The sequence below is a fragment of the Oryza glaberrima genome, chromosome 4, assembly GCF_000147395.1.
Source record: "Oryza glaberrima chromosome 4, OglaRS2, whole genome shotgun sequence".
Taxonomy (NCBI): domain Eukaryota; kingdom Viridiplantae; phylum Streptophyta; class Magnoliopsida; order Poales; family Poaceae; genus Oryza; species Oryza glaberrima.
Genome location: NC_068329.1, coordinates 21,028,251 through 21,053,594, shown reverse-complemented (window position 1 = coordinate 21,053,594; position 25,344 = coordinate 21,028,251). Strand labels below are relative to the sequence as shown.

General features: G+C 50.1%; 5 protein-coding genes and 1 pseudogene across 5 annotated transcripts; 5 read left to right on the top strand and 1 right to left on the bottom strand.

Moving 5' to 3' along the window:
- The first annotated feature begins 4,630 nt into the window (after window positions 1-4,630).
- Window positions 4,631-5,651, top strand: LOC127771764 (peptide methionine sulfoxide reductase A2-2). The gene is made up of 2 exons (XM_052297699.1): window positions 4,631-5,034; window positions 5,130-5,651. The coding sequence occupies exons 1-2, from the start codon at window positions 4,699-4,701 to the stop codon at window positions 5,364-5,366; spliced, it is 573 nt and encodes a 190-aa protein (XP_052153659.1). The 5' UTR covers window positions 4,631-4,698; the 3' UTR covers window positions 5,367-5,651.
- A 513-nt stretch (window positions 5,652-6,164) lies between these two features.
- LOC127770872 (uncharacterized) lies at window positions 6,165-7,179 on the top strand (annotated as a pseudogene).
- Window positions 7,180-9,520: 2,341 nt separating this feature from the next.
- Window positions 9,521-11,670, top strand: LOC127772116 (peptide methionine sulfoxide reductase A2-1). Its single transcript, XM_052298102.1, has 2 exons — window positions 9,521-9,988; window positions 11,167-11,670. Exons 1-2 carry the CDS (start codon window positions 9,662-9,664, stop codon window positions 11,401-11,403), a joined length of 564 nt encoding a protein of 187 aa, XP_052154062.1. The 5' UTR covers window positions 9,521-9,661; the 3' UTR covers window positions 11,404-11,670.
- A 193-nt stretch (window positions 11,671-11,863) lies between these two features.
- LOC127772115 (probable long-chain-alcohol O-fatty-acyltransferase 5) lies at window positions 11,864-13,729 on the top strand. The gene has a single exon (XM_052298101.1). It carries the CDS (start codon window positions 12,394-12,396, stop codon window positions 13,429-13,431), a length of 1,038 nt encoding a protein of 345 aa, XP_052154061.1. The 5' UTR covers window positions 11,864-12,393; the 3' UTR covers window positions 13,432-13,729.
- A 1,474-nt stretch (window positions 13,730-15,203) lies between these two features.
- LOC127769973 (probable long-chain-alcohol O-fatty-acyltransferase 5) lies at window positions 15,204-16,473 on the top strand. The gene has a single exon (XM_052295632.1). It carries the CDS (start codon window positions 15,269-15,271, stop codon window positions 16,316-16,318), a length of 1,050 nt encoding a protein of 349 aa, XP_052151592.1. The 5' UTR covers window positions 15,204-15,268; the 3' UTR covers window positions 16,319-16,473.
- LOC127769974 (ABC transporter B family member 15-like) lies at window positions 16,470-20,854 on the bottom strand. Its single transcript, XM_052295633.1, has 5 exons — window positions 20,639-20,854; window positions 20,502-20,556; window positions 19,707-20,379; window positions 19,074-19,614; window positions 16,470-18,991 (listed from the first exon to the last, which is right to left on the bottom strand). The coding sequence occupies exons 1-5, from the start codon at window positions 20,852-20,854 to the stop codon at window positions 16,661-16,663; spliced, it is 3,816 nt and encodes a 1,271-aa protein (XP_052151593.1). The 3' UTR covers window positions 16,470-16,660.
- Between the last annotated feature and the right edge of the window lie 4,490 nt (window positions 20,855-25,344).

The following is a 25,344-nucleotide window of genomic DNA, read 5'->3' as shown; positions in this document are numbered from 1 at the left end:
CGCACAGTTCACAGCTAGCCGAAAGCGGACGCGTTCTCACGCGGTGACCGTCCGATTTCGAATGGAAGGTCAGATATTATCAGCGAACGTGGCGCGCGGTCAGAGAAGCGGGTGGATCCGAGTCAGCAAGCCGATTGCTGGAGCCCGCGGCGTTTGGGCCCACCGGCAGCGACCTACCGTAACGTGCTGACCCTACCCCCGGAGGCGCCGATGCCTTACGCGTGGAAACACGGACGGCTGCGATGTGGACACGTAGGCGGTCGGATTGCCACGAGCTGGATTGGAGAGAGAAGGGAAGAGAGATTTGCTGATTGGCTGTGGAGGTGCTGACTCGGACACACGTTTAATTCCAATCTCATATCCAATCCAAACGCGGCATTCTAATTTGCTTCTATTTTATTATCATCGCGTTCGTAGTTATCACATGATGATCATCGATCATTGCTCCGTCAGGTAGGATATGCGTCATATGCATACCTACCATCTGTGTTACCCATGCCTAAACGGGAACAGTTTTATACACACACTAGTAATTTTATAAGGTCGCGTTTATATACAAGAAAAGACACAACCAATCCACAGCGCAATGTAAGACCAAAGAAAGTCTACGAGAGGAAATACAAAATACAAATACATCCCTCGTGGCACAAACCGTCACCTAAATCACGCAAATAAAAAAAAAAATCTTTGAGTCATATGGACGGGCAAGAATGAATCTTGATCTGTCTTGTTTTCGTCCTCTCGCCGATAGCCAATCGGGTTACAGAAACAGATCAATAGGCGAGGTAGGATATCAGTTTCAGTCCCCATCATGGTGATAAGCAAACCAAAACCTGTCTCACTCTCTCAAATGAACGGGACGACGGCCTACTACGTAGTACGACGATGATTAGTACAGGTGACGGCTTTAACATGGGTAGGTTTGCTTGCACGGGCGGTAGTACTGTGTAGTCCCGGTACGTTCGGTCTTGGTGCACCGTTCACGTCAATGTCGGAGCACTCTCGCAAGTTGCAATTGGGTGTCATCGAGAGAGGACAAGGTGATGTACTGCGTGATAGTGTTGCCTTCTCCTTCACAGATTTTTTTTTTTTCTTCTGTGATATTTTCTCTGAGGTGTTCGAAGCCGTTTGTGCAAGAGACAACACGAGACGCAAGACTCTCAGGGTGTCAGCTAGTGCGGTTAATCAGTGATGGCTAGATTCACTGGAAGCTTTACGTACGCTCTCTTCCAAAGCCAAGGCGACGGCGAGATATTATGAGTGTGTTTAGTTCACGCTAAAATTGAAAGTTTGGTTGAAATTTAAATGATATGACGGAAAAGCCGAAAGTTTACGTGCATAGGAAAGTTTTGATGTGATAAAAAAGTTGAAAGTTTGAAGAACAAATTTAAAACTAAACACGGTCTATATCGCTATCGGCTTGTAAAATACGTCGTTGTCGAGCAGCTGATCGAGCACATCGCTCGCTATTTAGACATGGAGAGGCGAAATGGTTATTCTCCTGTGGGAGACATGACAAAAAGACGGTGAGTTGGTGACGAAGAGGAGCCGAAGATTGAACGATGACGAGGATGTTCAGGTTCGCCGCCTGCCTAGGTGTGTGTACACGTGATTTGATCTGTCACCGGCAGATGCACGAAGCAGAACTCGCTAGATCTCATCTGCGCACAAACGAAAAAAAGAAATACTAATTCGATTGCCAGCTTGGAGGGAGATGTGTCATGCGTATGCCAAAGTCCTAACGCCTGTACATGTATGCGTGAACCGTGTCGTTTCGCGGCCGCACGCACAAGGAGAAATTAATTTCCCTTTCGTCTCGGGGGAGAAGGGAGAGATCGAGTGGAGTTCCCGTCTTGCGCATGGTGGTGGCATGGGCGCATGCATGGAACGGTGCACGACTGCACACATACTGACATACACGTCGGCTGATCGATCTGCGCATGGCTGCATTCGGTTGCGCAACCCAGCTAAGCTGGAGGAGCCTGGAGGGACCTGGACCAGGGGGAATGGGCGCGATATGTGGTCGTTGTTGCCTTGTTGGTATCGAGGACTCAACAACTCTGGGGGTCTGTCATCTGTGGGATGGCAACATGTCAGCAACTCATGGATCGCACGTGTACCGCTGTTGAGTCTGCTGTTTGCCCGTCGTGTCATGTGTAGTATAACTCCTCTATGCCTGTGTTTAGTTCAGAAGTTGGAAGTTTAGTTGAAAATTAGAACGATGTGATTAAAAGTTTATATGTGTATGACAGGATGATGTGATAGGAAAAATTAAAAGTTTAGATGCAAACTTTGGATCTAAACACAGCCTATACTGCTGTACAGCAGTGGGGCCGTGGGGGCGTCTCTCCTCGAGTGAGAGTACTCTGCAGTACTACACTAACTCACAGTATTGCACCAGCAGTACTGCATAGAATCTGGATTGGTCTGTCCTCTGCTTCGAATACTTTTTCACTCACTCACCACAAAGATGCTAGTAGTATTACTTAGGGGCTTAGAGCAAATACATTTGGCTGTGTACTCACCAACCAACTAGGATTTTACTTATGACAAATACTTAAAGTAAATACTAAATGACATGCGTCTAAAAAGAAATATTTAGGCCTACTGTAAGAGGAAAGTATTATTCGATTAGGGCAGATGAAACTTTAAAATTAACACGTCAAGCAAAATATATTCCAGGGAAGATACCACGGGGAATGTTTCAAGCACTCCTGTAAACTGGCACCGTAAGTTTCGGGGGGCTAGATAAATGTTCAAATTTCATGTGAATCCACAGGGTAAATTTGTAACTTCACGTGTACCTTCCAAGACTACATTGATTAATAGTATACCATACCAGGTGTTTGAGTTTACAATTCGAGCTCATCTCATTTTTAGAATAGGCGGGGGAAACAATACTTTTTCACCTATCTCCTATTTATGATGACCCAAGATCATGACACTCATCACTTGATATGGTTGTACAGTTGAGATATAACAACTTGTGCCGTGTGAAAGGGCATGTAGCCTAGTGGTCGCAGTGACATGAGTAGTATCCCAAGGTTCCGAGTTCAAATTTCCATATGAGCGAATTTCAAGTTAAGTTATTTGAGGGGCTAAGTTACCAATTTAAAAAGGCTGCATATATCCGGTTGGATATAGAAGCCGGGTAAAACATATCCTTCTAAAAACACAGCTTGTGCTGTCGCTGAAATGAAGTGAGGGGGAGTGTTAACGACCAAAATTGGTGTTTTCCGCGTCGAGTGAGAGGGAGGCAGCGACGACGGTACTAGGGCTTCATTTTTTTCACTTATGCTTATCAGCCAAAATTTGAATTTTTATTCTTAAATTTGGAGGTGATTCTGAAATTTTCTCATCGAATTTTATTTTTCAGTCTTTGCTTTTAGATCGGCTTATGCTTATCAGCCAGAATTTGAATTTTCATCCTTAAATTTGGAGCTGATTTTGAGATTTTTTTCATCGAATTTTATTTTTCAGCCTTTGTTTTTAGATCGTTAAGAACATGTATATAAAAATTTTATTTATAAATTACTTTCTCCCGTAAGCCTTTGTTCGATGGCTCCGTTGTACCTCAACCTCACAGTGGATATCAGCATATGTCATCCGCTGAGAGGCAGGCACTTTGCAGGAAAGCTAAAAAAGCCTTCCGGGAGAAAGCCCTTGATCCTGTTTAATTCTGCCTCTGGAGTCTAGGCCTAAAACTAGGCCCAAAAGCTGTACGTGCGTACACTGACTTGTTGGGCTATGGGCCGGACTTGCACGAATCGAACTATGCGGACGTCTAACCGGCGGACCCCTGCGACATTACTGCTCTTGGACTTGAGACACTGCAAGTCTGCAACCGCAAATTGCTGATGCAACCACATTGTCCGCTTCGCTTCAATTCAAGGTTGGCCGTGCCGCTAGCTAACGAGAGTCGGGAGCAAAGTGATCGGAGTTAGCCTTGTTTAGTTGGGGAAAAGAAAAATTTTAAAAGTCACATCGAACGTTCGACCGGATATCGGAAGGGGTTTTCTGATACAAATGAAAAAAACTAGTTTCATAACTCGTTTGGAAACCGCGAGATAAATCTTTTAAACCTAATTAAACCATCATTAGTACATGTGGGTTACTGTACCACTTATGGCTAATTATAGACTAATTAGGTTCAAAAGATTCGTCTCGCAATTTCCATGCAAACTGTGCAATTAGTTTTTTTATTTATCTATTTTAATGTTTCATACATGTGTACAAATATTTAATATGACGTTTTTGGAAAAAAAAATATTTAGGAACTAAATAAGGCCTTAAGATTCTACTGACATCTTTGCCGCTTGATCGATTTGTTTTTCTACGCTCTGATCTTTTTTAGCGAAAGATCTTGACTTGAAAATTTTCATGTCAATGATATGATATTACGATACATCTTCATCCAAGCTCCTTTCCCCAAAGAGTTGACTTGATTTTGTCTTCCTTAGATCTTGACATGAAACTTTTCAGGTCAATTATACAATGGTGCACGTATATTTTTGTGGGAGGGCCAAGATCCAATGCAGGTTCCAGGTTCCAATCATCCACTTTGCACGACTTGTTTATAAAACCCCGGAAACCAGGAGTCCAGGACCCATTCGATCGATCACTGCGTAGTCCAACCCCAATCCCGAACCACTCAACCACTAACGACAGATCGGTCGCGACACCCACCGCCCATCTCCCATGTCGAACGATACCGGCGCCGACGGCGGCGCGGCGAACCCCGCCCTGGGGCCGGACGCCGACGCGGCGGCCAGCGAGGGCCTTGAGCTGGCGCAGTTCGCGGCGGGGTGCTTCTGGAGCGTGGAGCTGACGTACCAGCGGCTCCCGGGCGTGGCGCGAACGGAGGTGGGCTTCTCGCAGGGGCACCACCACGAGCCGACCTACGACGACGTCTGCGGCCAAGGCACGGGACACGCCGAGGTGGTGCGCGTGCACTACGACCCCAAGGCCTGCCCCTACGGCGTCCTCCTCGACGTCTTCTGGGCGAAGCACAGGCCCACCACGCTCATCAGACAGGTATATATGTACCATGTTCGTTCTAACTAGCTTATACCGTCCATTAATTTTTCATCTCCGCTAACTCCGGCGAACATATATATATATGCACGAAGGGAGACGAAGCCGGGACGCAGTATCGGTCGGGCATATACTACTACACGGCGGAGCAGGAGAGGGTGGCGCGGGAGTCGCTGGAGGCGAAGCAGGAGGAGTGGAAGGAGAAGATCGTGACGGAGATCCTCCCGGCGAGGAGGTTCTACCCCGCCGAGGAGTACCACCAGCGCTACCTCGAGAAGGGCGGCCAGTCCGCCCAGAAGGGCTGCACCGACCCCATCCGCCGCTACGGCTAACGTACGCCGCCACCGTCGCCGTGGACCGTGCACGTGTGCTGGGATGTGCATGTTAAATAACTATAGTATATTGGTATCGTCAAGGAACCTGCAGCACCCACGCTGCGGAATACGCCATATGATCGTACCAGACTATGTTGCCAAGAATAAAGCCTCCCTTTGGTCACACTATTTTGTGTACGTTCCTACACGCCGACCCAATACGTGAACACACAAAACCCTGTTTTCTCAAAATGAGATATTAGTCCGCTTTATCAAATCCAATGAACAAGAGAGTCTTAAAAATACATTATGTGCACACCATGATATCCTTTTATAATAAAATTTATTTCAGTCCTTATTCCAGAGAAGCTACAACCAACTGTGAAATTACCAAATTATAAATTAATTAAAAACAACAAAAACTAAGAAATTAATACCACTTAAAGACATAAATATCCCTCTATAGTTGTTCTTAGAGATATGTAGAACCATTGTTTCTACCAATGGCTTACACGTTGTACATAATCTTTGCTTTCCTCAAAACACAAAAGCAGGATGTCCAAAACATGTGGTCGATCCTTTGTAAATCGAATTTCGCTCACATCAATGTCGACGAACTGGTGTCGACAAAGCAAGTTGTAGATCAGTCATCCCTTCTTCCTATATAGTTGGTACCCACTAGAGGAGTTATTGCTATAAAGTTTGCACCATATTGCGCCTATATTATCTTTTTTTACTGAGCCGTTGGATTGTCTGCAGGTCTCCAGATGGACGTTAGATCGACATTGAACAGTATTGGGCCAGCCCATGCTACTCATGGGCCTCTGTTACGTTACACCTTTTTCCCATTGGCCCAGCTATCCCAACCCTATCCACTCCTCCCACACAACAACACTCATCCAAAGAAAAGAAAAAAAATCGCTAGAAACATCATGTCGCAGTGGCCGGTGGCTCAGGATGGCGGCGCCGCTCCTGTTGTCGCTCGGTGCCGGCAGCCGCCACGCATGGTCCGGGGCGCCGCACCCCTTCTCGCTTGCGTCTCCTTCTATGTCTCATCTACCAGCTAGGGTTCCGCGGTGTGGCCATCCGAGTGGCTGAGGAGAACGGCGGCGCAGCTTGTGCGTGGCCGTCTTCCGCGGGCTGGCTCCGCACTTCCTCTCACTGTGCTAGTAGCAGATGGGCCCATCTACCAGTTCGGGAGGGCGGTGTACAATTGGCATGCGCCCTGCACGTCTCGGGAGGGCCACGGGTTCGCCACCATGGATTCATCGGTTCAGATCAGCATTTCAGGCAAGAAAATTGTTGAACCCTTGGTTGCTGCTGTCTATTCCCCTTTACTTTTCCCTCTCTTAAATTTGAGCAATTGCATGAAAAACGACCACAATCAATTAGGCCACCAGGTGGCTAGCTAAATGCATGGTAAATTCAATTTATTACTTTCATGAGCCTCTTAAGATCCCTTCTCCACCATAATAAACCATAGTTCCCTTTCACCGTTCTCCCAGCCCATCCAACCAAGCAGCCATATCCTCCGACTGCACCCACCAGATGGCTAGAATTGAACTATGAAAGGTTATTTTAGTTTTTAGTTCAGCAATCGTATTTCAGTTTTGTGCATGTATGTCAATTGCTTCTGTTTTACTTATTGACCATAGGCTGCAAATTTACTCTCCCCAGGACCAAGGCGAAAGTTTTTCATGAATTGGTGTTTATCTATTTAGTAGATTCTGGATATCAGTTCCATTACTCGGGGGCAAATCTGAGGATTTTCATAGCAGCGGATAAAATTGTCGCACCATCGGATAAGCTTCCAAGCAAAGAATTTGACTAAGAGCAAATAACCTGTATCGGTATGTGTTTTTCTTACCTCATCATATGTTGTTCATATTTTCTGTGCCCCTCCTTTTCTAATCCTATCATTACCATTCCCTGCTGCAATTATAATTCATGCATGCATCCTATATTTGCAGTCTTCCAACAATTTCAAAATATATTGCCATTGTCTCTCATGATTGAATTTGCAAAGTACAACTACATAAATAAAATTGGTCTCCACAATCCTTGGTAACATAGCTTAACTGCCATTATTTTTGATAAACTTTGCCAAACCAAATAGATTTCAAATAAAACATTTATTGCTAATCAATATGTTATCCACCAAAATAATAGCTCGAGATATAATTCTTAATCATACATGATCCTAAATCAAATAAAATTCAAAGAAAATATCCCTCTGATCTGCTCAATCCCACCTCCAACACCACTAAAGTACTATAAGAATCACCCCCAGAGCACAAGCCTATACCACAATACCTTTGTCCTTCCTGAAAATTCTTCTACACACAATAATTCCATCATCAGCACAAATGGATGAACAAGGAGAAAAAAGGTAATCTCTCCCCTATGATATGAATATTGAAGTGTTACTTACTACATCTACATATTTGCCATACTTAAGTTTCCTGTTTCACATGCTTACAGTAGTCTTTCCATTCTCTACATATTTGTACATATTCAAATGTTGTTATTCTTCTTCAGGAACTGTAACCCACAATCCAGTCACACCACCTACCTGCAAGCAATTTCCGTCGTTACTGCATCCAAATCGTCAACCGTTTGTGTTTCTGTCCAAGGGAAATCAGCCGCTGACGACCTATCCTATTTCAAGTCAACTCAAACTCACACTATTTCCTACATGAAGAATAAAATCCCTCACATAGATGTCTTCCTCACAGAACAAGACTTCAAAAATAATGAGATTTAGTGCTTCTAACATTGCGTGTTAGTTATTTCTACCGTACATTACTACTACCTCACTACAATTTGCTGCAATCTAATGAAGATAATTTACTTATATATATGCATACGTTCTTCTCAACTTAGGAAATTCAATCCTTAGGTTAATGGTCCTAGACTAAGAATTGCTTGATCTATCCTATAACGCTAACAAATAATACTCACTGCAAGTTTTATGATATGCCCGCAGCAACGCGCGGGGTATCAACTAGTTCACTCAAATCCTACCACCACAATTACCATCAAACTCGATCCGACGGGCGCAATGCCACCACCATCAAAGAATTTCCAATGCAACGGCTTCAAGAAGATTATGACATCTTGAATATCACAATTGCTATTCGAGACATATAGACTACAATGTTTTTATTCGGAAGATTCCACCGCTTAGCACAAATGTAAAAAGAGCGTCGTGTCATCGCCTTCAAGAAGTTATGTTGTTGGCACAAACATCATTGAGGAGTTGTTATTCTTGAATATCTGATTTTTCTCAAGAGATTGGGTAGCTGACAACTCAACGCAGTGTTTCTTATTGTTAGCTAAGAAAAACTTCTTTGTTTTCAATTTTCTCAATTGTGTGCTCGTGGTGTGAGCTTTGGTCAGATCTAGTTAATCAATATTTGTAGAGTAAATTTCACATATGATACAAGTTGCAGAAAAGCACAAACATTTTAACACTTGGCACTCAAGTACATATATTTTGGTAGTGTAATTTCACAAAACCACACTATCAATGAATGGATTCACCGGTGAGATGACGTGGTTGTTCCACCTATGATGAGGACGTGGCATCCTATTGATTTTGTGCGATGGCTTGTAATAGGATGCCACGTTCTTGTCCTAAGTGGAACAACCACGTCATATCACGGGTGAATCCATTCATTGATAGTGTGGTTTTATGAAACTACACTACCAAAACATATGTACTTAAGCGTCAAGTGTCAAAGTGTGTGGTTTTCTGTAACTTGGACCACAAAACGCGTAATTTTGTGAAATTTACTCATATTCTCCACGGATAATATGCTATTTTTTTTAATTTTGTTGTAAAAGTCACAAATGATATAAATTTAGAAGTTTTACTCACAAGTTATTTTTGATTGCTTCATTCCTACCTCTCAAATCAACCGATCAGCGCGTGAGACCTTGTGTACTGAGTATCAAAAGTTCACAAGCTGGATGATCAAATTTTATTCGTAAAGTTGACTGCAATAGTTTTGTATAGATCTTAACTAAAATTCTTTCAGATCAATGTGATTCACGCAGTATTATTTTGGCCCATACCTAATCCGTAAAATTAACGGCAGGGATTGTCCGTGGTTTACAGTAGGAAGAACTGATATGTGGACGTAGGCTATGCACGTCTCGAATTTCAACCATTCAGTTGGAGCTAGCATATCATTTTGGTAGACTTTAAAATCCCCTCCGGTGAATTAGGCTTGGGAAAAGTCCACCACCTCAATCCCTAACCAAGATCGCCAGATCGGCCACCGCCGCCCGCGACTCCCCTGCCCATCGCCATGTCCGACTCCAACCCCGGCGCGGCGAACCCTGCCCTGGGGCTGGACGCCGACGCGGCGGCCGGCGAGGGCCTTGAGCTGGCGCAGTTCGCGGCGGGGTGCTTCTGGAGCGTGGAGCTGACGTACCAGCGTCTCCCGGGCGTGGCGCGCACGGAGGTGGGCTACTCGCAGGGCCACCGCCACGAGCCGACCTACCGCGAGGTCTGCGGCGGCGGCACGGGGCACGCCGAGGTGGTGCGCGTGCACTACGACCCCAAGGCCTGCCCCTACGAGGTCCTCCTCGACGTCTTCTGGGCCAAGCACAACCCCACCACGCTCAACAGACAGGTGCGTTCGCGTCGTTCGCTCGTAGTAGGGGGATTAGGGAGCCATTCCTCCTGCGCCGGCGGCGCCGCCGCACGCGTGTGCCGGCGGGCGGTGGCGATGGCGGCGGCGACTTCTTCGCTGGCGTCGCAGGAGGTTCAGTGAACCTGGCTCGGTTTTTGTTTAGTGTTGACTTTGCTCTGCCGCGGAAGTTGTGGTCTCTCACTGGGAGTATTTTGGACCGTTAAACAGATCAGAAAATATGCGGTTTTAAACACACCTACGTGGCCATCATCCGTGATTAGTTGCGTTGAGATTTTTCACGCCATTCTTGGTGCAGTACGGTACTCCCAGAACCCAGCTACGGTTGATGGAAGAGAAAGATAAACTCAACTCGCTAAGATTTATTTTTGTGAAGAAACTAGCGCGCTCCTTTCAAAAAAAGAAAGAAAGAAAGAAACTAGTGCGCAATTGTGTGAAATAGATGCGATCAAACTACTGGCATTGTGAAATGAGAATCACATTTGATATGATTGTGGAAAGTAATTTTGACATGGAGCTAGTATTGGCCTTACTATCCAAAAACTGCAATCCGGTGGTAATTCTACCCAATACCACTATACCAGTAGGAAAGAACATTTAGGGCCCCTTTGAATCGCAGGAATGGAAAAACAGAGGAATAGGAAAAACGCAGGATTCTGACAGGAATGCAGGTGTAAAACAGAGGATTGTAAAATACAGGAAAAACACAGGAATGATCGTTTGATTGGACCACAGGAAAAACGCAAGAATCGGATGAGAGAGATAGACTCAAAGGAATTTTTCCAAGAGGTTGGACCTCTTGCTAACTTTCCTCCAAAATCCCTATAGGATCACCCATTCCATAGGAATTTTAAAGGATAGTATAGGATTCAATCCTTTATTTCAAAGGGTTTCATAGGAAATTTTTTCATAGAATTGAAATCCTTTAAATTTCCTACACTTTTCCTACAAATCAAAGGGGCCCTTAACTTCATGCCAGATTATGTAACTGAGAAGTGAGTCAGTGAAGACTGATATATTGAGCCGATCGAGTTCATCAGCTAGCTGTGCAGCCTGTGCTGTTATCAGTTTTCCACGAGACTAATAACTAAGCATATCGTCCTGGTTTTTACCCCTGCTAATTAACCCCGGCGAACTTATGCACGCGCAATGTATGGCAGGGCAACGACGTCGGGACGCAGTACCGGTCGGGCATCTACTACTACACGGCGGAGCAGGAGAAGACGGCGCGGGATTCGCTGGCGGAGAAGCAGAAGGAGTGGAAGGAGAGGATCGTGACGGAGATCCTCCCGGCGACGAGGTTCTACCCCGCCGAGGAGTACCACCAGCGCTACCTCGAGAAGGGCGGCCAGTCCGCCAAGAAGAGCTGCAACGACCCCATCCGCTGCTACGGCTGACGCCGCCGCCGCCGACGCCGCCCCGAGCGGCACTCGCCGGACCGTGCGCTCGATTTGCCGGCGTTCCATTGCACATTTGCAGGTGTGCATGTTTACTGTAGTAATAACTACCGGTATCGTAAACTCGTCAAAGGAACCTGCAAATTCTAAGTCGCGGTGTACGCGATTGTGCCATTGAAAGTTTGAAACTGTGGGAGTATATATATCTGTGTTACAATAAACGCACTGCTTGTCAAGGTGCAGTATAGTTATGCTGTATTTGCTTCATTACCTGATCATCGACGCACGCGTTATTTCCTTTTGTGGGATGAACTAATGATGTACATTTTCAGCTGGTTGTTGAGTCAGTTAGCAGCCATAAATTAGGGCCCATTTGAATCAAAGGATTTATTTAGAAATTTCATAGAATTCAAATTCTATAGGAAATTTTTCTATTTGGCCCTTTGATTCAAAGGATTGAAGCTTTCCAAATCCTATGAAATTCCTATGGAATGGCACATTGCATGTGGATTTTGAAAAAAATTTAGCAAGAGCTCTAAACTCTTGGAAAAATTCCTTTGAATCTATCTCTCTCATCCGATTCCTGCGTTTTTCCTGCGCTCCAATAAAACGACCATTTGTATGTTTTTTCTGTGTTTTGCGATCATCTGTTTTACACTTCAATTTCTATCAGAATCATGTGTTTTTCCTATTCCTTTATTTTTTTCTACCCTGCAATTCAAATGGGCCCGTCAGCCGAATTGAGGTGGCCATGGACCAGAGGCAGACTGTAGTTGGCAAACATTTTTTCAGCCACGTGTGCTGGTGAAAAGGTGAACGTTCGTAGAACGATTTGTCGCGCGACGACCAGTGGCCACGTTCGTCGAGGTATCAAACTGTACTGATCTCGAATTTAATAGCCAAACTTGACTGGCAAATCTCCAAATCTCGCGTGGCGCTCCTCTCCAGTCCACGGTCCAGTCGCTCTCGCTCCCCGGAACCAGGCGAGCGATGGCCGGCGGCGACCTGCGCAGCCTCGTCGCCGTGTGCGCCGCGGTGACCGCGGCCATGTGGTACGCCCGCTTCGCCGCGCGCCGCCTCCGCCCCGGCCTGCCCCGCCTCGCCGCGTTCGTCCCGGTGCTCGCCGTCCTCCCGTTCCTCCCGCTCGCCTTCCGCGCGCTCCACCCGCGCGCCATCTCAGGGTTCTTCCTCGCCTGGCTCGCGGAGTTCAAGCTGCTGCTCCTCGCCTCGGGGCAGGGCCCGCTCGACCCGTCCCTCCCGCTCCCCGCCTTCGTCGCCATCGCCACCTTCCCCGTCAGGCAGCGTGATCCCACCAAGAACGCCGCGGGATCCGGCCTTGGCCCCGTGACCTCCGCCGTGATGGCCGCCCTGCTCGCGGTCATCGTGTTGCTGTACCGGTACAAGGAGCGGATGAACCCGTACGCCCTGCTCGTCCTCTACTCGCTGCACGTGTACCTCGCGCTGGAGCTCGTCCTGGCGTGCGCGGCGGCGGCGGTGCGCGCGGTGATGGGGATGGATCTGGAGCCGCAGTTCGACAGGCCCTACCTGTCAGCGCACCTGCGGGACTTCTGGGGACGGAGGTGGAACCTCTCGGTGCCGGCGGTGCTCCGCCCGTGCGTCAGCCGCCCCGTGCGCGCGCGCGTCGGCGAGGGAGCCGCCGGCGTCGCGGCGGGGGTCCTCGCCGCGTTCTTCGTCTCGGGCGTCATGCACGAGCTGATGTTCTACTACATCACGCTGCGGCCGCCGACGGGGGAGGCGACCGCGTTCTTCACGCTGCACGGGGCGCTCGCCGTGGCGGAGGGGTGGTGGGCGGCGCGCGAGGGGTGGCCGCGGCCGCCGCGCCCCGTCGCGACCGCGCTGACGCTGGCGCTCGTCATGTCCACGGGGTTCTGGCTCTTCTTCCCGCCGATCACGAGGGCCGGCGCCGACAAGTTGGTGATCGCCGAGAGCGAGGCGGTCGTCGCGTTCGTGCGGGACACCGGCATCTGGGCGGCCGCCTCCGTCCACTCGGCTTTGAGTCTTCTTTGACCGGCCGCTCGCGCGTACTGTAGTAGTAGTTTGATATGATGGGTGCATCTCCCCATCAAAATCCAACTCTACGAATACTCCAGCAAGAGAGTGGATCAGACAACTGGTGTCTGTCATGGGGTCCCCTATTCATCCTATGTTGTCCTGATTCTCTGACATGTTTGTATTGGATCCATTTTAAGGAAGGGATCCCAGTGCATGTTTGTCTGTTCGCTTGTTAATAAGATCACGCGTGCAACCCGGAAAAGCTAACGCGGGCGTGCCCGTTGGCGGCGAGTGTTTCCAATAATTTAGCCAAATTAACTAAGTGATTAGTAGATAATAACAGTAATTAAGATATGATTTTCTTTTTTCCGGAAGATTTTTTCTACTAACCGATTGAAAACTTTCAAGTTAGATTTGAAAACTTTTAAAGTTAAATTTTAAAAACTTTCAAAACTCAATTTGAAAATTTTCAACTCGAAATTTAAATGTGTAAGACAAATTTTGAAAACTTTCAACTCATATTTAAAAACTTTCAACTCAGATTTGAAAACTTTCAACTCGAGATTTGAAAACTTTCAAGTTCAAATTTGAAAATTTTTTAAGTTAAGATTTGAAAAAAATGAAAACTTTCGACTCAGATTTAAAAACTTTCAACTTGAGATTTGAAAACTTTTGACTCCGATTCGAAAATTTTCAACTCAAATTCGAAAACTTTCGACTCAGATTCGAAAACTTTCCACTCAAATTCGAAAACTTTCAAATCAGATTTAAAAATTTTCAAGTTAAAATTTAAAAACTTTCCAACTCAAAACATTTTTGAAAAAAATAAGTGTGCTAAAGATTAAAAAAAAGTAATAAAAAAAACGAAAAAAAACGCAAAAGAAAAAGAAAAAACAAATCGCGAAAAAAAAGAAAAAATGCCTGATGGGCCGGGAGGCCCAGGAGCAGCTGGCGCGCGCGCCAACTAGCAATCCCCCGTGCAACCAAGGCCATATGGGAGAATTGTTTGGAGGCTCTCTGCCAAACGTAAAATTTTAGGCCCTTAGATTTCAGAATTGTAATTCTAATTTGAGTCATTATTTAACTTTTACAAGAGTTTGCCTACATCTAAGGCTTCCGTATCTACATCCAACCATTTTCAGACCAAGACGTGGGAGTATTGTTTTTCTCCCATATCTCCATACAGAGCTAATGAGTTTTACAGTTGTGCTCTCCTCTTGGTCTCGGTGCATAGACCAAATATGCTGATCAAACTTGAATGGATTGAGTATATGTTGGTGGTTATGGTGTATAATAACAAATAGCTACATTTTATAGGTATCTCTCGCTAAAGATCAACTTTTGCAGTGTTCAAAAAACTAAAACCATAAAGTCCCACTATCCTGTAATAAAATTTGTCTAAATAATTTTGGTACCGAGCATGTGAACTGAGAATGATGGTAGTGCGTTTCATGAGCCGGATAGCGATTTCGGACCAAACCCCATTCTGTTGAGGGCGACTTGGATCGCGAATAACTCTGGTTTTCTGTTACCAACGGACTACAGTGATTTCCACCGGCGGCACTTGGATTTGGCGGTGACGCCATGGAGAAAGAATATATCACTTTCAAGTGAGAGAACGGAGTTAAACACTGCAGCACATTTTGTTCGCTTGATAACATGGGCTGTAGTGAGCAGTGGATTGTACCATCGGCCCATGGTTTGCATCACCGGGATGCTTTAATTTGTTCCACGGCGACTCGGCGAGCGCCCAATTTATCAAAGAAAACTTGACGAGTTGATTGGCAAATTCAGCAATTCCCTGTCTCGTGCCAATCTGTTCTTTCCGTCGCGCCCCATCGACCGGACCCCGATGATGGCCGGCGGCGACCTGCGCAGCCTGTTGGCCGTCGTTGCCGCGGTGGCCGCGGCCATGTCGTACGTTCGCTTCGTGGCGCGCCGCCTCCGCCCTGGCCTGCCCCGCCTCGCCGCGTTCGTGCCGGTGCTCGCCGTCCTCCCCGTCATCCCGCTCGCGTTCCGCGCGCTCCATCTCCGCGTCACCTCCGGGTTCTTCCTCGGATGGCTCGCGGAGTTCAAGCTGCTGCTCCTTGCCTCGGGGCATGGCCCGCTCGACACGTCCCTCCCGCTGCCCGCCTTCGTCGCCATCGCCTCATTGCCCGTCAGGCGGCGCGCGCAGCGCGATTCCGAGAACGCCCCGCGCCCGGGCCTTGGCCTCGTCACCTCCGCCGTGATGGCCGCGCTGCTCGCCACCATCGTGTCGGTCTACCCCCACAAGGAGCGGATGAACGAGTACGTCCTGCTGATGCTGTACTCACTGCACGTCTACCTCGCGCTGGAGCTCGTCCTGGCGTTCGCCGCGGCGGCGGTGCGCGCGGTGATGGGGATGGACTTAGAGCCGCAGTTCGACCGGCCCTACCTGTCGGCGAGCCTGCGGGAGTTCTGGGGCAGGCGGTGGAACCTGTCGGTGCCCGCGCTGCTCCGCCAGTGCGTGAGCCGCCCCGTGCGCGCGCGCGTAGGCGGCGGCGTCGCCGGCGTCGCCGCGGGGGTGCTCGCGGCGTTCCTCGTCTCGGGGATCATGCACGAGGCGGTGATCTACTACGCCACGCTGCGGCCGCCGACGGGGGAGCCGACCGCGTTCTTCGCGCTGCACGGGGCGTGCGCGGTGGCGGAGGGGTGGTTTGCTGCGCACAAGGGGTGGCCGCGGCCGCCGCGCGCCGTCGCGACCGCCCTGACGCTGGCGTTCATCCTAGCGACGGGGTTCTGGCTCATCGTCCCGCCGATCACGAGGACCGGGACTGACAGGGTGGTGATCGCGGAGAGCGAGGCCATGGTCGCGTTCGTTCGGGACGCCGGAAGCTGGGCCGCCGCATCCGTCCGATCGGCTTTGACCGGCCACTCCTAGTTTGATTACGACGGGTCACTGGCGCATCTCTCGTTCAGTTCACGGTACAAATTTGTTTATTGATTTTTCGTTAGATTTGGAGCTACAGATTTTTCATGTAGCTTTAGATTTATGTATATAGAAAGAAAAAAAAATATTTGATTAGTGCTGCTAAATTTAAAATTAGAAATTCATGATGAATTAATACAAGTTATACTCGTTCTATATTCTCAGTCGTAGTTTTGCATGATTATAAACTGGATCATCCTAGCATGAATTTTGCTTATATTGATCCATTCAACCGTTCCATTGCTCGACCATGTATGCAACGCAATGATTCGTGTGGTGGACTACGCCATCACTTCACATGGGACTAAGGCACGGCGATCTGCCGTGCTGGAGCTTGATCAGGTTGTAGTACGTCCCGGCGCGGCCGACGGCGAGGAGCTCGTGGTGCCTCCCTCTCTCCGCCACCCTCCCGTCCTTCACCACCGCGATCGTGTCGGACTTCTCCACCGTCGAGAGGCGGTGCGCCACCACGACGCACGTCCTCCCCCGCAGCATCCGGTCCACGGTGTCCTGCACCAGCCTCTCCGACGCGGCGTCCAGCGCGCTTGTCGCCTCGTCCAGCAGCAGGATCCTCGCGTCCTTCAGCACCGCCCGCGCCAGCGCGATCCGCTGCCTCTGCCCCCCCGACAGCTGCGCGCCGCGCTCCCCGACGCGCGTGTCGTACCCGCGCTCCATGGCGCTGATGAACCCGTGGGCGTTGGCGAGCGCCGCGGCGCGGGCCACCTCGTCCTCGGTGGCGTGCTCTTCGGCGGCGCCGTACGCTATGTTGTCGCGTATCGTCCCGGAGAAGAGCGTCGGCTCCTGGCTGACGAGCGCCACCTGCGACCGGAGGCGTGCAAGGCTGTAGCTCCTGATGTCCTCGCCGTCGACCAGGACCGAGCCCCTCTGCGCGTCGTAGAACCGCTCGATCAGCCCGATCACCGTCGACTTGCCGGACCCGCTCGGCCCGACGAGCGCCACCGTCTTCCCCGCGCCGATCTCGAGGCTGAATCCGGCGAGCACGGCCACCTCCGGCCGCGTCGGGTAGCTGAAGTGCACGTTCTTGAACTCGATCGCGCCTTTTATCTCCTTCCGTTTCTTCTTCTTCCTCTCGTTGTCGTTGTCGTCGTCCTTGATCGTCGGTTCACGGTCCAGCGTGTCGAGGACGGAGCGCACCGCGTCGCCGCCTTGCGCCAAGTCCGACGTCAAGCTCCCGGCGTCGGCGATGACCCTTCCCATGGTCATGAGCATGAAGAACACCTGGAACAGGTGCGTGGGAGTGATGAGCCCCTTGGCCATGAGCTTGCCTCCGTACCAGAGAGCGACCGCCATGCTGCCGGTGTTGCTGAACTGGCACAGGCACAGGCAGAAGCCGGAGAACCACGAGTGCGCCACGTTGTCCTTCTTGGGGCCTTGTTGCGCGGCCTCGTACAGGCGGAGCATCCGCCGCTGCGACGAGAACGCGGTGATCGTCCGGTGGTTCACCACGGCCTCGCTGGCGAGCTGGCTCCCCTGCACCTGCGCCTTCTTGGCCTTCTTGGACATGGCAGCCATGAGCACCTTCTTGAAGTAGAAGCTCGCGATGATCAGCGGCTGCATGGCCATCATCACCGTGGCGAGGCGCCACGACACGGCGAGCGCGAGCGAGAAGCCCAGCGACGCCGTGGCGCCCGCCTGGACCAGCAGGCACATGCGGTCGCCGACGAGGGAGCGGACCTTGCTCGACTGCGTCGCCAGCCGCGCGCACACCGCGGCGCTCGAGTTCTCGTCCTCGTCGAACCACCCGACCTCGAAGGAGAGGATCTTGGCGAGCATCTGGCCCCGGACACGCTCCGTCAGGCGCTCGCCCATCACCGCGAAGTTGTAGTGCTGCACGATGTTCGCCGTGATGCAGACGACGGCGATGCCAAGGAAGAGGAAGGAGTACAACCTGGTCTTGGAACGGATCTGGCCATCGTCGGCGAGGAAATAAACCTCCGGCAACGAGCCTAGGCTGTACGAGTACAGCGGCAGCACCGCGCCGAAGACGACGGCGCCAACGCACCCAAGCAACGCCTGCTTCCACTCCGGCCGGTTCATCTTCAGCAGGCGAAGCTTCGAGGGCTTCCTGGAGCGCGCCACACCGTGGTCCACGAGCTTCCTCCCAATCTCCGTCGAGTGTTCGACCGAGCAGAACGACGGCGCGGGGCTAGGACGGTGCTCGGTGGCGCTGACCGCCGACATAATCTCCACGCTGCGGAACGACACCATCTCGCTCTCCACCACATCCACGGCGCGGTGGCGCTCCTCCCTCGCCGCCACGGGTGGCGCCTTCTGCAGGTGCACCATCCTGGCGTACACGCCGCCTTCACCCCCGTCGTCCATCCCCAAGAGCTCGTCGTGCGTGCCGGCCTCCACGACGCGGCCAGCGTCGAGCACCGCAATCGTGTCCGCCTTGCGGAGCGTCGAGAGGCGGTGCGCTACGATCACGGTGGTCCGGCCCACGGACGCCCGGTCCAGCGCGTCCTGCACCGTCCGCTCCGACTCGGCGTCGAGCGCGCTCGTCGCCTCGTCCAGCAGCAGGATCCTCGGGTCCCGGACGAGCGCTCGAGCAATGGCGATGCGCTGCTTCTGCCCTCCCGACAGCTGCGTCCCGAACTGACCAACCTGCACCGGAGAAAAAAAAAAATACACCATAAGATTCAGCGTGTTGTAGCATGCACTGTAAAAATTGCTGTTGCTTGTGTACATGAGTTTCGTATCCATGGGGCAACTTGACGATGAACTCGTGGGCATTGGCCATCTTCGCCGCGGCGACGACTTGCTTCAACGAGGCCGTCTCGTCGCCGAATAGTATGTTCTCCCTAATGGAGGTCGCAAACAGTACAGGCTCTTGGCTCACTAGCCCTATCTGGCTCCTAAGCCACTCCACATTGAGCGTGTCAATGCCATGGTCGTCCATCGATATCTCCCCGGAGTCCGGGCTGTAGAACCTCTGCAGCAGCGAGATCACGGTGGACTTCCCGGACCCGCTGCCGCCGACGAGACCGACGGTGGCGCCCTCAGAGATGGTCAGGTTGAAGCCGTTGAGCACCAGCGTGTCCGGCCTCGACGGGTACGAGAAGTGCACGTCTTTGAACACGATCTCGCCCCTGATCCTTTCCATGGTGGCTCCCTTCTTCTCCGCCCCTTCGAGCGGTGGGAGCATTTCGATCATTTCTTGCATCCGGCTCGCCGCCGCCGTCGCGTCAATGAAGTACCGGAGGTTCGGCAGCGCCATCATGATCGACCTGACATTAGCAACAACAGCACGAACGTACATTATCGGTAAAAATGTCACTTGTTTTGAAATGGAGGGTGTGTTTGTAATTTGAATGCTTACATTCCCGCCAAAACGATGCAGATGGAGGCGACGAACACGTGGCCGCCCTGGGCGTGCAGGTGGATGACGAGGAGGCTGCCGATCCACGACAAGAAGGACCAGACGGCGTAGATGACGCCCATGCTCCCGATCACGGCGCCCTTGATGAGCCCCTGCCTGACGCCGAGCGCCGCGCTCCGCGCCACCGCGCCGCGGAACCGCTCCACCGTCCGCCGCTCCGCGGTGTACGACGCCACCGTCCGGATGGACGACACCGCCTGCTGCGCTATCCCGCCCGCCTCCTCGTACGCCGCGCGGGCCTCCCCGGCCGCCGCGGCCATGCGCCCGGCGAGGAGCACGCTCGGCGTGACGAAGAGGAGGAGCGTGAACGGGAGGCCCGCCAGCGCGAGCCGCCACGCGAACACGAACGACACGGCCAGCGCGCCGAAGAAGAGCGTCGCGTTGGCCAGGACCATGGGGAGCTTCTCGCCGAGGAAGTTCTGGATGGCGTCGGCGTCGTCGGAGACGGTGGAGATGACGCGGAACGTGGTGGCCTGGGCCTGGGCCTGCGGCGACGACGGCGAGGAGGGCGCGGCGTCGAAGAACGCCACCTCCTGGCTCAGGACGGCCTCCAGGTACAGCCTCCTCATCCTTGACGCCTGCCGTTCCGCCGTTCTCGTCCAGCACAGACCCTCTGAAGATCACCAACCAACATTCATGTTCTCCATGATCGTCCAAAGAAAATTCTCACCGATCAAACACTACTTCTGATTTTTTATCACTGATCACTAATTTGTTTGATTCAAAGTTGCTCACCTAGGAAGGAGCAGGCACCCACTGCAACGGCGACGTACAGTAACCGAAGCGCAAACTGCAATGCAGCTTACGCGCAAGAATAAGATTCAGGAAAGGAGTTGCATATGGAAACGTAAATGGATGGCACGATTGATCACCTTGTCGACGGCGCCGGAGCTGAAGGCGCTCCGGGCACTGCCGGCGCCGCCGGCGCCGCCGTAGCTGTTGACGATGTCGCCGAGCACCAGCATTGACAGCGGCTGCATCATGCCATCGCCGAAGCTGCCCAGAACGCCCAGCGCCATCAGGCACCGGTCGTGCGCGTCGGCGTAGCGAACCAGCCGCAGGAACGACGGCCTCTCCTTGTCGCCCATCGGGCCCAGTTTCCAAGCGAACTAACCGATTGCGTTCGAAGCTTAACCAAAATTTCTCTACTATTAATCAGCTAACTGCCACTTAGTCATTGGCTGTCTGTCGTCCAATTGGACGGATTAATCCGAGCTTGTCACGTAGCCTGCTGTCAGAGAAGGCCTTTCGAGTGAGGAATATACCAATCATATCGAAATCTGGTGAGTACTTCCGTTTTGTCCCGAACGATGCAGCCAAGCCAGTTCAAATAACAGTAGAGAAGAATATGTTATACTCCCTCCCTTCTTAAAAAAAGGCAAACCTTGGGTTTCCGTGTACTTTGACTGTCCGTCTTATATGAAATTTTTTTATAATTCGCATTTTCATTGTTGTTAGATGATAAAACATGATTAATATTTTATGCGTGACTTGTATTTTTAATTTTTTTTCATAATTTTTTCAAATAAGACGGACGGTCAAACGTTGCACACAGAAATCAGGGTTTGTCTTTTTTTTGGGACGGAGGGAGTACGATCGTAGAGTAGATACCCATAGCCATTAGCGTGTGTTTATAGCCCCTGCTTGGAGTTAATTTGGTTTGTATATTCCGCCGGCCTTGGCGCTAGCTTTTGCTCGTAGTCTTTTTCTTCGCAAATCTGATATACGAAGTGCAGCTGTTCCCTTCCAAGTTCCAACAAAAGGGGATCGAGAAGAAGCGCTGGCGTTTCACTCTCATCATCCTAACTTGCAGTTGGCACACGTAAAAAGGGTGCGTGCCAAATGCCACGCTGATATATAACTTCCACTACCCCGCCCCCATGTCACCACCATTCACAATCCTCTCGTACGTAACATACCAACCAGGACGCTGGTCGCCCACACGTACCTGGCCAAAGCTGCTCCCTTCCTTGTTTCATCGATAGCCAAAGTCCCTTTCGGCAGCGTGGTCCGCCAGAATCTGCGTTACCTGACCTCATACTTTCACAGGTTCACAGCCCCCGGTGCAGCGTCCATCACCCACTGCAGCCGAGTGCCATGTGCGCAGGAGAGCCATTTTTTGGGGCAGTAAAGGTATCACGTCCGAGGCGCACCCCGGCTGCAATGGCTGCATCTTCCTGGCTATTCATCAGTGGCGTGTGCTCGTACGAGCGACCTCGCTCTGTCTGCAGCCTGCCGGTCGCTCGTTTTCCGGCCCGTTTTTCGCCGCACCCCGCAACGCCCCGCACAGAAAGCGCCGCGGCGCGGGCCTCGCGTTACGGGGAAAGCGAGCGGTTGGTTGGCCTTGGCGGCCTACTGGCTACACGCGCTACGCCGGCGAATTTGTGACCCTAGTGGGTACGGTGTGGGTTGGGTTTGGCCACACGAATTATCGTTGTTTGCCTTGCCTACCGCCGTCGCGCCCAGCACCGCATGCCCGCGGTGTCGCAGCCGGGATGCGGGAAAGTTTCGTGGAGAACGCATTGAGACGTTTTGCATCGTTCACGAGTCCCTCGCTCTATCCGATATATAGCCGTAGGCATACGCGATGGGCAAATGCATATGCTACTACTTCCATCCCAAAATGTGTTTACGATTAGATTTGACACTATCTAAGGACACCATGTAACGATTTATCGGGAATTTGTTTGGAAATCGTCGGGATGGAACACATTTGTCCACATATAATGATGCATCGATGAATGTTGCACGTTCTTGCGAGACCCGTTTTCGCCGAGGTCAAATCCTCTTTAGAAAACAAGGAGACACGAAAGGTAACCACCCTACGGCGCCTTTCTTTCATCTCGAGTCCAATCCAACGCCACCCACATCTATTCGACGCACGCTATATATGTTTGTATCAAACTGTGGACAATGCGATTGACTGAAGTCTGAAAATATGCATCATGATTACATTGTCCGTTTTCTACAAACTTTGTTACGTGACTCCTTCAATTGAAGAACCCATCGTTTTCCCACACAACCAATGTAGTACTAGTGCCACCCAAAAAGACCCGCCCCAATCATGCACGCCCTGGCAGGGTGACACAAGTGACCAGCGGAGCCGTGTCACCTGATCAGAAAAACCAACCAATCCATGCCATCTCGAGCTCACGACCACTTCATCTGACAACCACCAGCAGCAGGCAGCATGCACGAAACGCGGCATATTATCATTGGCAGTACTACGAATCCATATGATGCAACAAAAAAAAGCGAGACGTGCTCTTTTGGATCGTCTTGATCGCCCAACCACGGCAGGCCAGGTGTTCTGCTGTTGGCCTACCTAGGCTGCACCAAACGAGCAAAGCAAACAAACGCACATGTGCGCGTGGTTGCCCACTGCAATTGAAGCGGACACCACCGAAGATGGCTTCGTGCGGTGCTGCCTGTGGTGGCTGCACACAAGTTTTCAGGTCCCTACTCGATGCGGTCCTTGACCCTTCTCGCGAGCGCGCCACGTACACCTGGAGGCTGGGACGCCGTGGAGACACGGATCATTCGATTCCGTGGTGCCACAACCCGACAGGGCCACAATGCCATATTGCCATCCAAGGAAATCACAACCCAACACGGTGATACCGACGGCCATTAGGCTGCTGCGTGCCTTGAGCTTTGCATGCTTTTTAGGGTCTATTTAAAAAATGTAGCTTATTCTACAATCTTCTGCTCTTAAAAACTCTTCTCAAGCAGTTTAGATTTTCATACAGATTTTAAGAATATGCAGTTGTAGAATTCAGAAAATAAACTAGAATATAGAAACGAGAAACCTAGCTTTTCTATATTTTCACCAGCTAAATTCTCACCAAGTGTTTCTCGGAATATTAAGCCTTCCAAACAGTATCTTAGTGACCAGTTGGCAGTTGCTTGCGATTTGGCAATAATTTATGCCCCAAGACGCCGTTAGGAGATACGTAAATGTCGTTGCAGGACAGGTTCCTTTGCTTGAGCGAACATGAAACGAACATTTCGAATGATCGGTTGCATTTTCGCTCGATCCTCTTGCCTCTGGTCGCTTTTATCACCTTTGCGCTAGTAAAAGAGTGAACAGTGCAAAGCATATCAACAACGCTTGGAGACGAAGCATGTAGATGGATCCAGGCTTTCCAGTTCGATCTGTGTCTCTGCCCCCAGTTCTTGCGTATGTCACGCTCACGCAAGAACTAACTAATCCTGATGATACGCTCGTATAGTGCCCTAATCCTGCTCAAGAAGACAACCGGTCTTTGAATTTAGTGGCCGTGTTATCTGTTATGTTATCTGCTGTTGCTGCTTATCTCGTCGCTGAGCATGTGCCTGTCGCCGTCGTCACTGCTCACCTCGTGGCACTCCTTGCTGATTGCACTGTGGATTTTGTCTGCAGATTTTCTTAGCGTGACGCTGATGTTACTGTGCAGATTAAAAAAAAAACACTGTGTAGTTGCTCGACGTTGCGATCAGCTTGATATCATCCATTTCCAATTTGCTGCTTCTTGAGTAAACAAGCGCAATAGGCTGCTCAATATCTTCCAATGGCATCGACTTGACACTGATCCATTGATCGCCTGTTCATTTCATTGAGTTAACTCATTGGCAACTCTTCTTTTTTTCTTTTCGGTGTTAATTTCAAACCTACTAGCAATCTCCAATTTGTCTGCGTGTATGTAATGATTCTGTTCAAAAATTGTTCATGTCACGCTCTGAATTTTGAAACCCACCCCTGCGAGGTAAAGGAAAGGCTGAGGAGCATGCCAAAAGAGAAAAATGACAACAGATTAGTTTATGTTGCATTCTCCAGAAGGGAACATATATTCTTTGCTGCTTCTCCACTCAAATCACATCCCTGACGACCGTGAAATCTTTTTGGCAAATCTCCACTAAACACACCCATTGTTTGACAAATCTGCTCTGCAAATACAGAACATTTTGAGATCCGAGCTGAATAAGCTATCAACATGGTACTCGTAGAATCATATTCTAGGGTTGCTATGGAGCTGGCAATGGGACCAGAAAGCACACTGCACACATACCCGTAACACAGGCCTGCTTAAATCCTGCTTAATTTTGGCGTAAAGTGAAGCAATGAGAGAGAGAGAGAGAGAGAGAGAGAGAGAGAGAGAGAGAGAGTAGTTAGGGAGCAGCGATTAGGATATGATCCTCATTTGACATTCTATATATTGCATTGCTATTCTATATATTGCATTGCTTTACATGTAGCCCCCATGCTCTTTTTTGCACCATATATATTCGGTTGAGATTTGTCCAACCTCTTATAAGTCATAATTAGCTTTTCCTTTCCTGCATTAAGTGTTGTAAGATAATGTTGTCTAAGTAGTCCACTCTTGGCATCACATGCATGTTGGATCAAAAGGAGGTAGCTTTTGCAGTATCTCGTTACTAGCAACATATACTAGTTACTCAAAAACTTTATATAACATGATCTACTCTCTACTTTGCTAATATTACAATCTTGTCTCTCTTACATGATCAGCCAGTAAGAGCATTTGTCCTCAGATTGTTTTTCTCAAGGACGCTTGTCCTTACCTCCTGCCGTTTCCTC

Coding starts and splice junctions, on each gene's coding strand:
- LOC127771764 (XM_052297699.1), top strand. CDS start 4,699: ATGTCGAACGATACCGGCGCCGACGGCGGCGCGGCGAACCCCGCCCTG. Junction 5,035..5,129: donor CCACCACGCTCATCAGACAG/GTATATATGTAC, acceptor ATATGCACGAAG/GGAGACGAAGCCGGGACGCA.
- LOC127772116 (XM_052298102.1), top strand. CDS start 9,662: ATGTCCGACTCCAACCCCGGCGCGGCGAACCCTGCCCTGGGGCTGGAC. Junction 9,989..11,166: donor CCACCACGCTCAACAGACAG/GTGCGTTCGCGT, acceptor AATGTATGGCAG/GGCAACGACGTCGGGACGCA.
- LOC127772115 (XM_052298101.1), top strand. CDS start 12,394: ATGGCCGGCGGCGACCTGCGCAGCCTCGTCGCCGTGTGCGCCGCGGTG.
- LOC127769973 (XM_052295632.1), top strand. CDS start 15,269: ATGATGGCCGGCGGCGACCTGCGCAGCCTGTTGGCCGTCGTTGCCGCG.
- LOC127769974 (XM_052295633.1), bottom strand. CDS start 20,854: ATGGGCGACAAGGAGAGGCCGTCGTTCCTGCGGCTGGTTCGCTACGCC. Junction 20,380..20,501: donor GGGTGCCTGCTCCTTCCTAG/GTGAGCAACTTT, acceptor GGTGATCTTCAG/AGGGTCTGTGCTGGACGAGA. Junction 18,992..19,073: donor CCCATGGATACGAAACTCAT/GTACACAAGCAA, acceptor TCTCCGGTGCAG/GTTGGTCAGTTCGGGACGCA.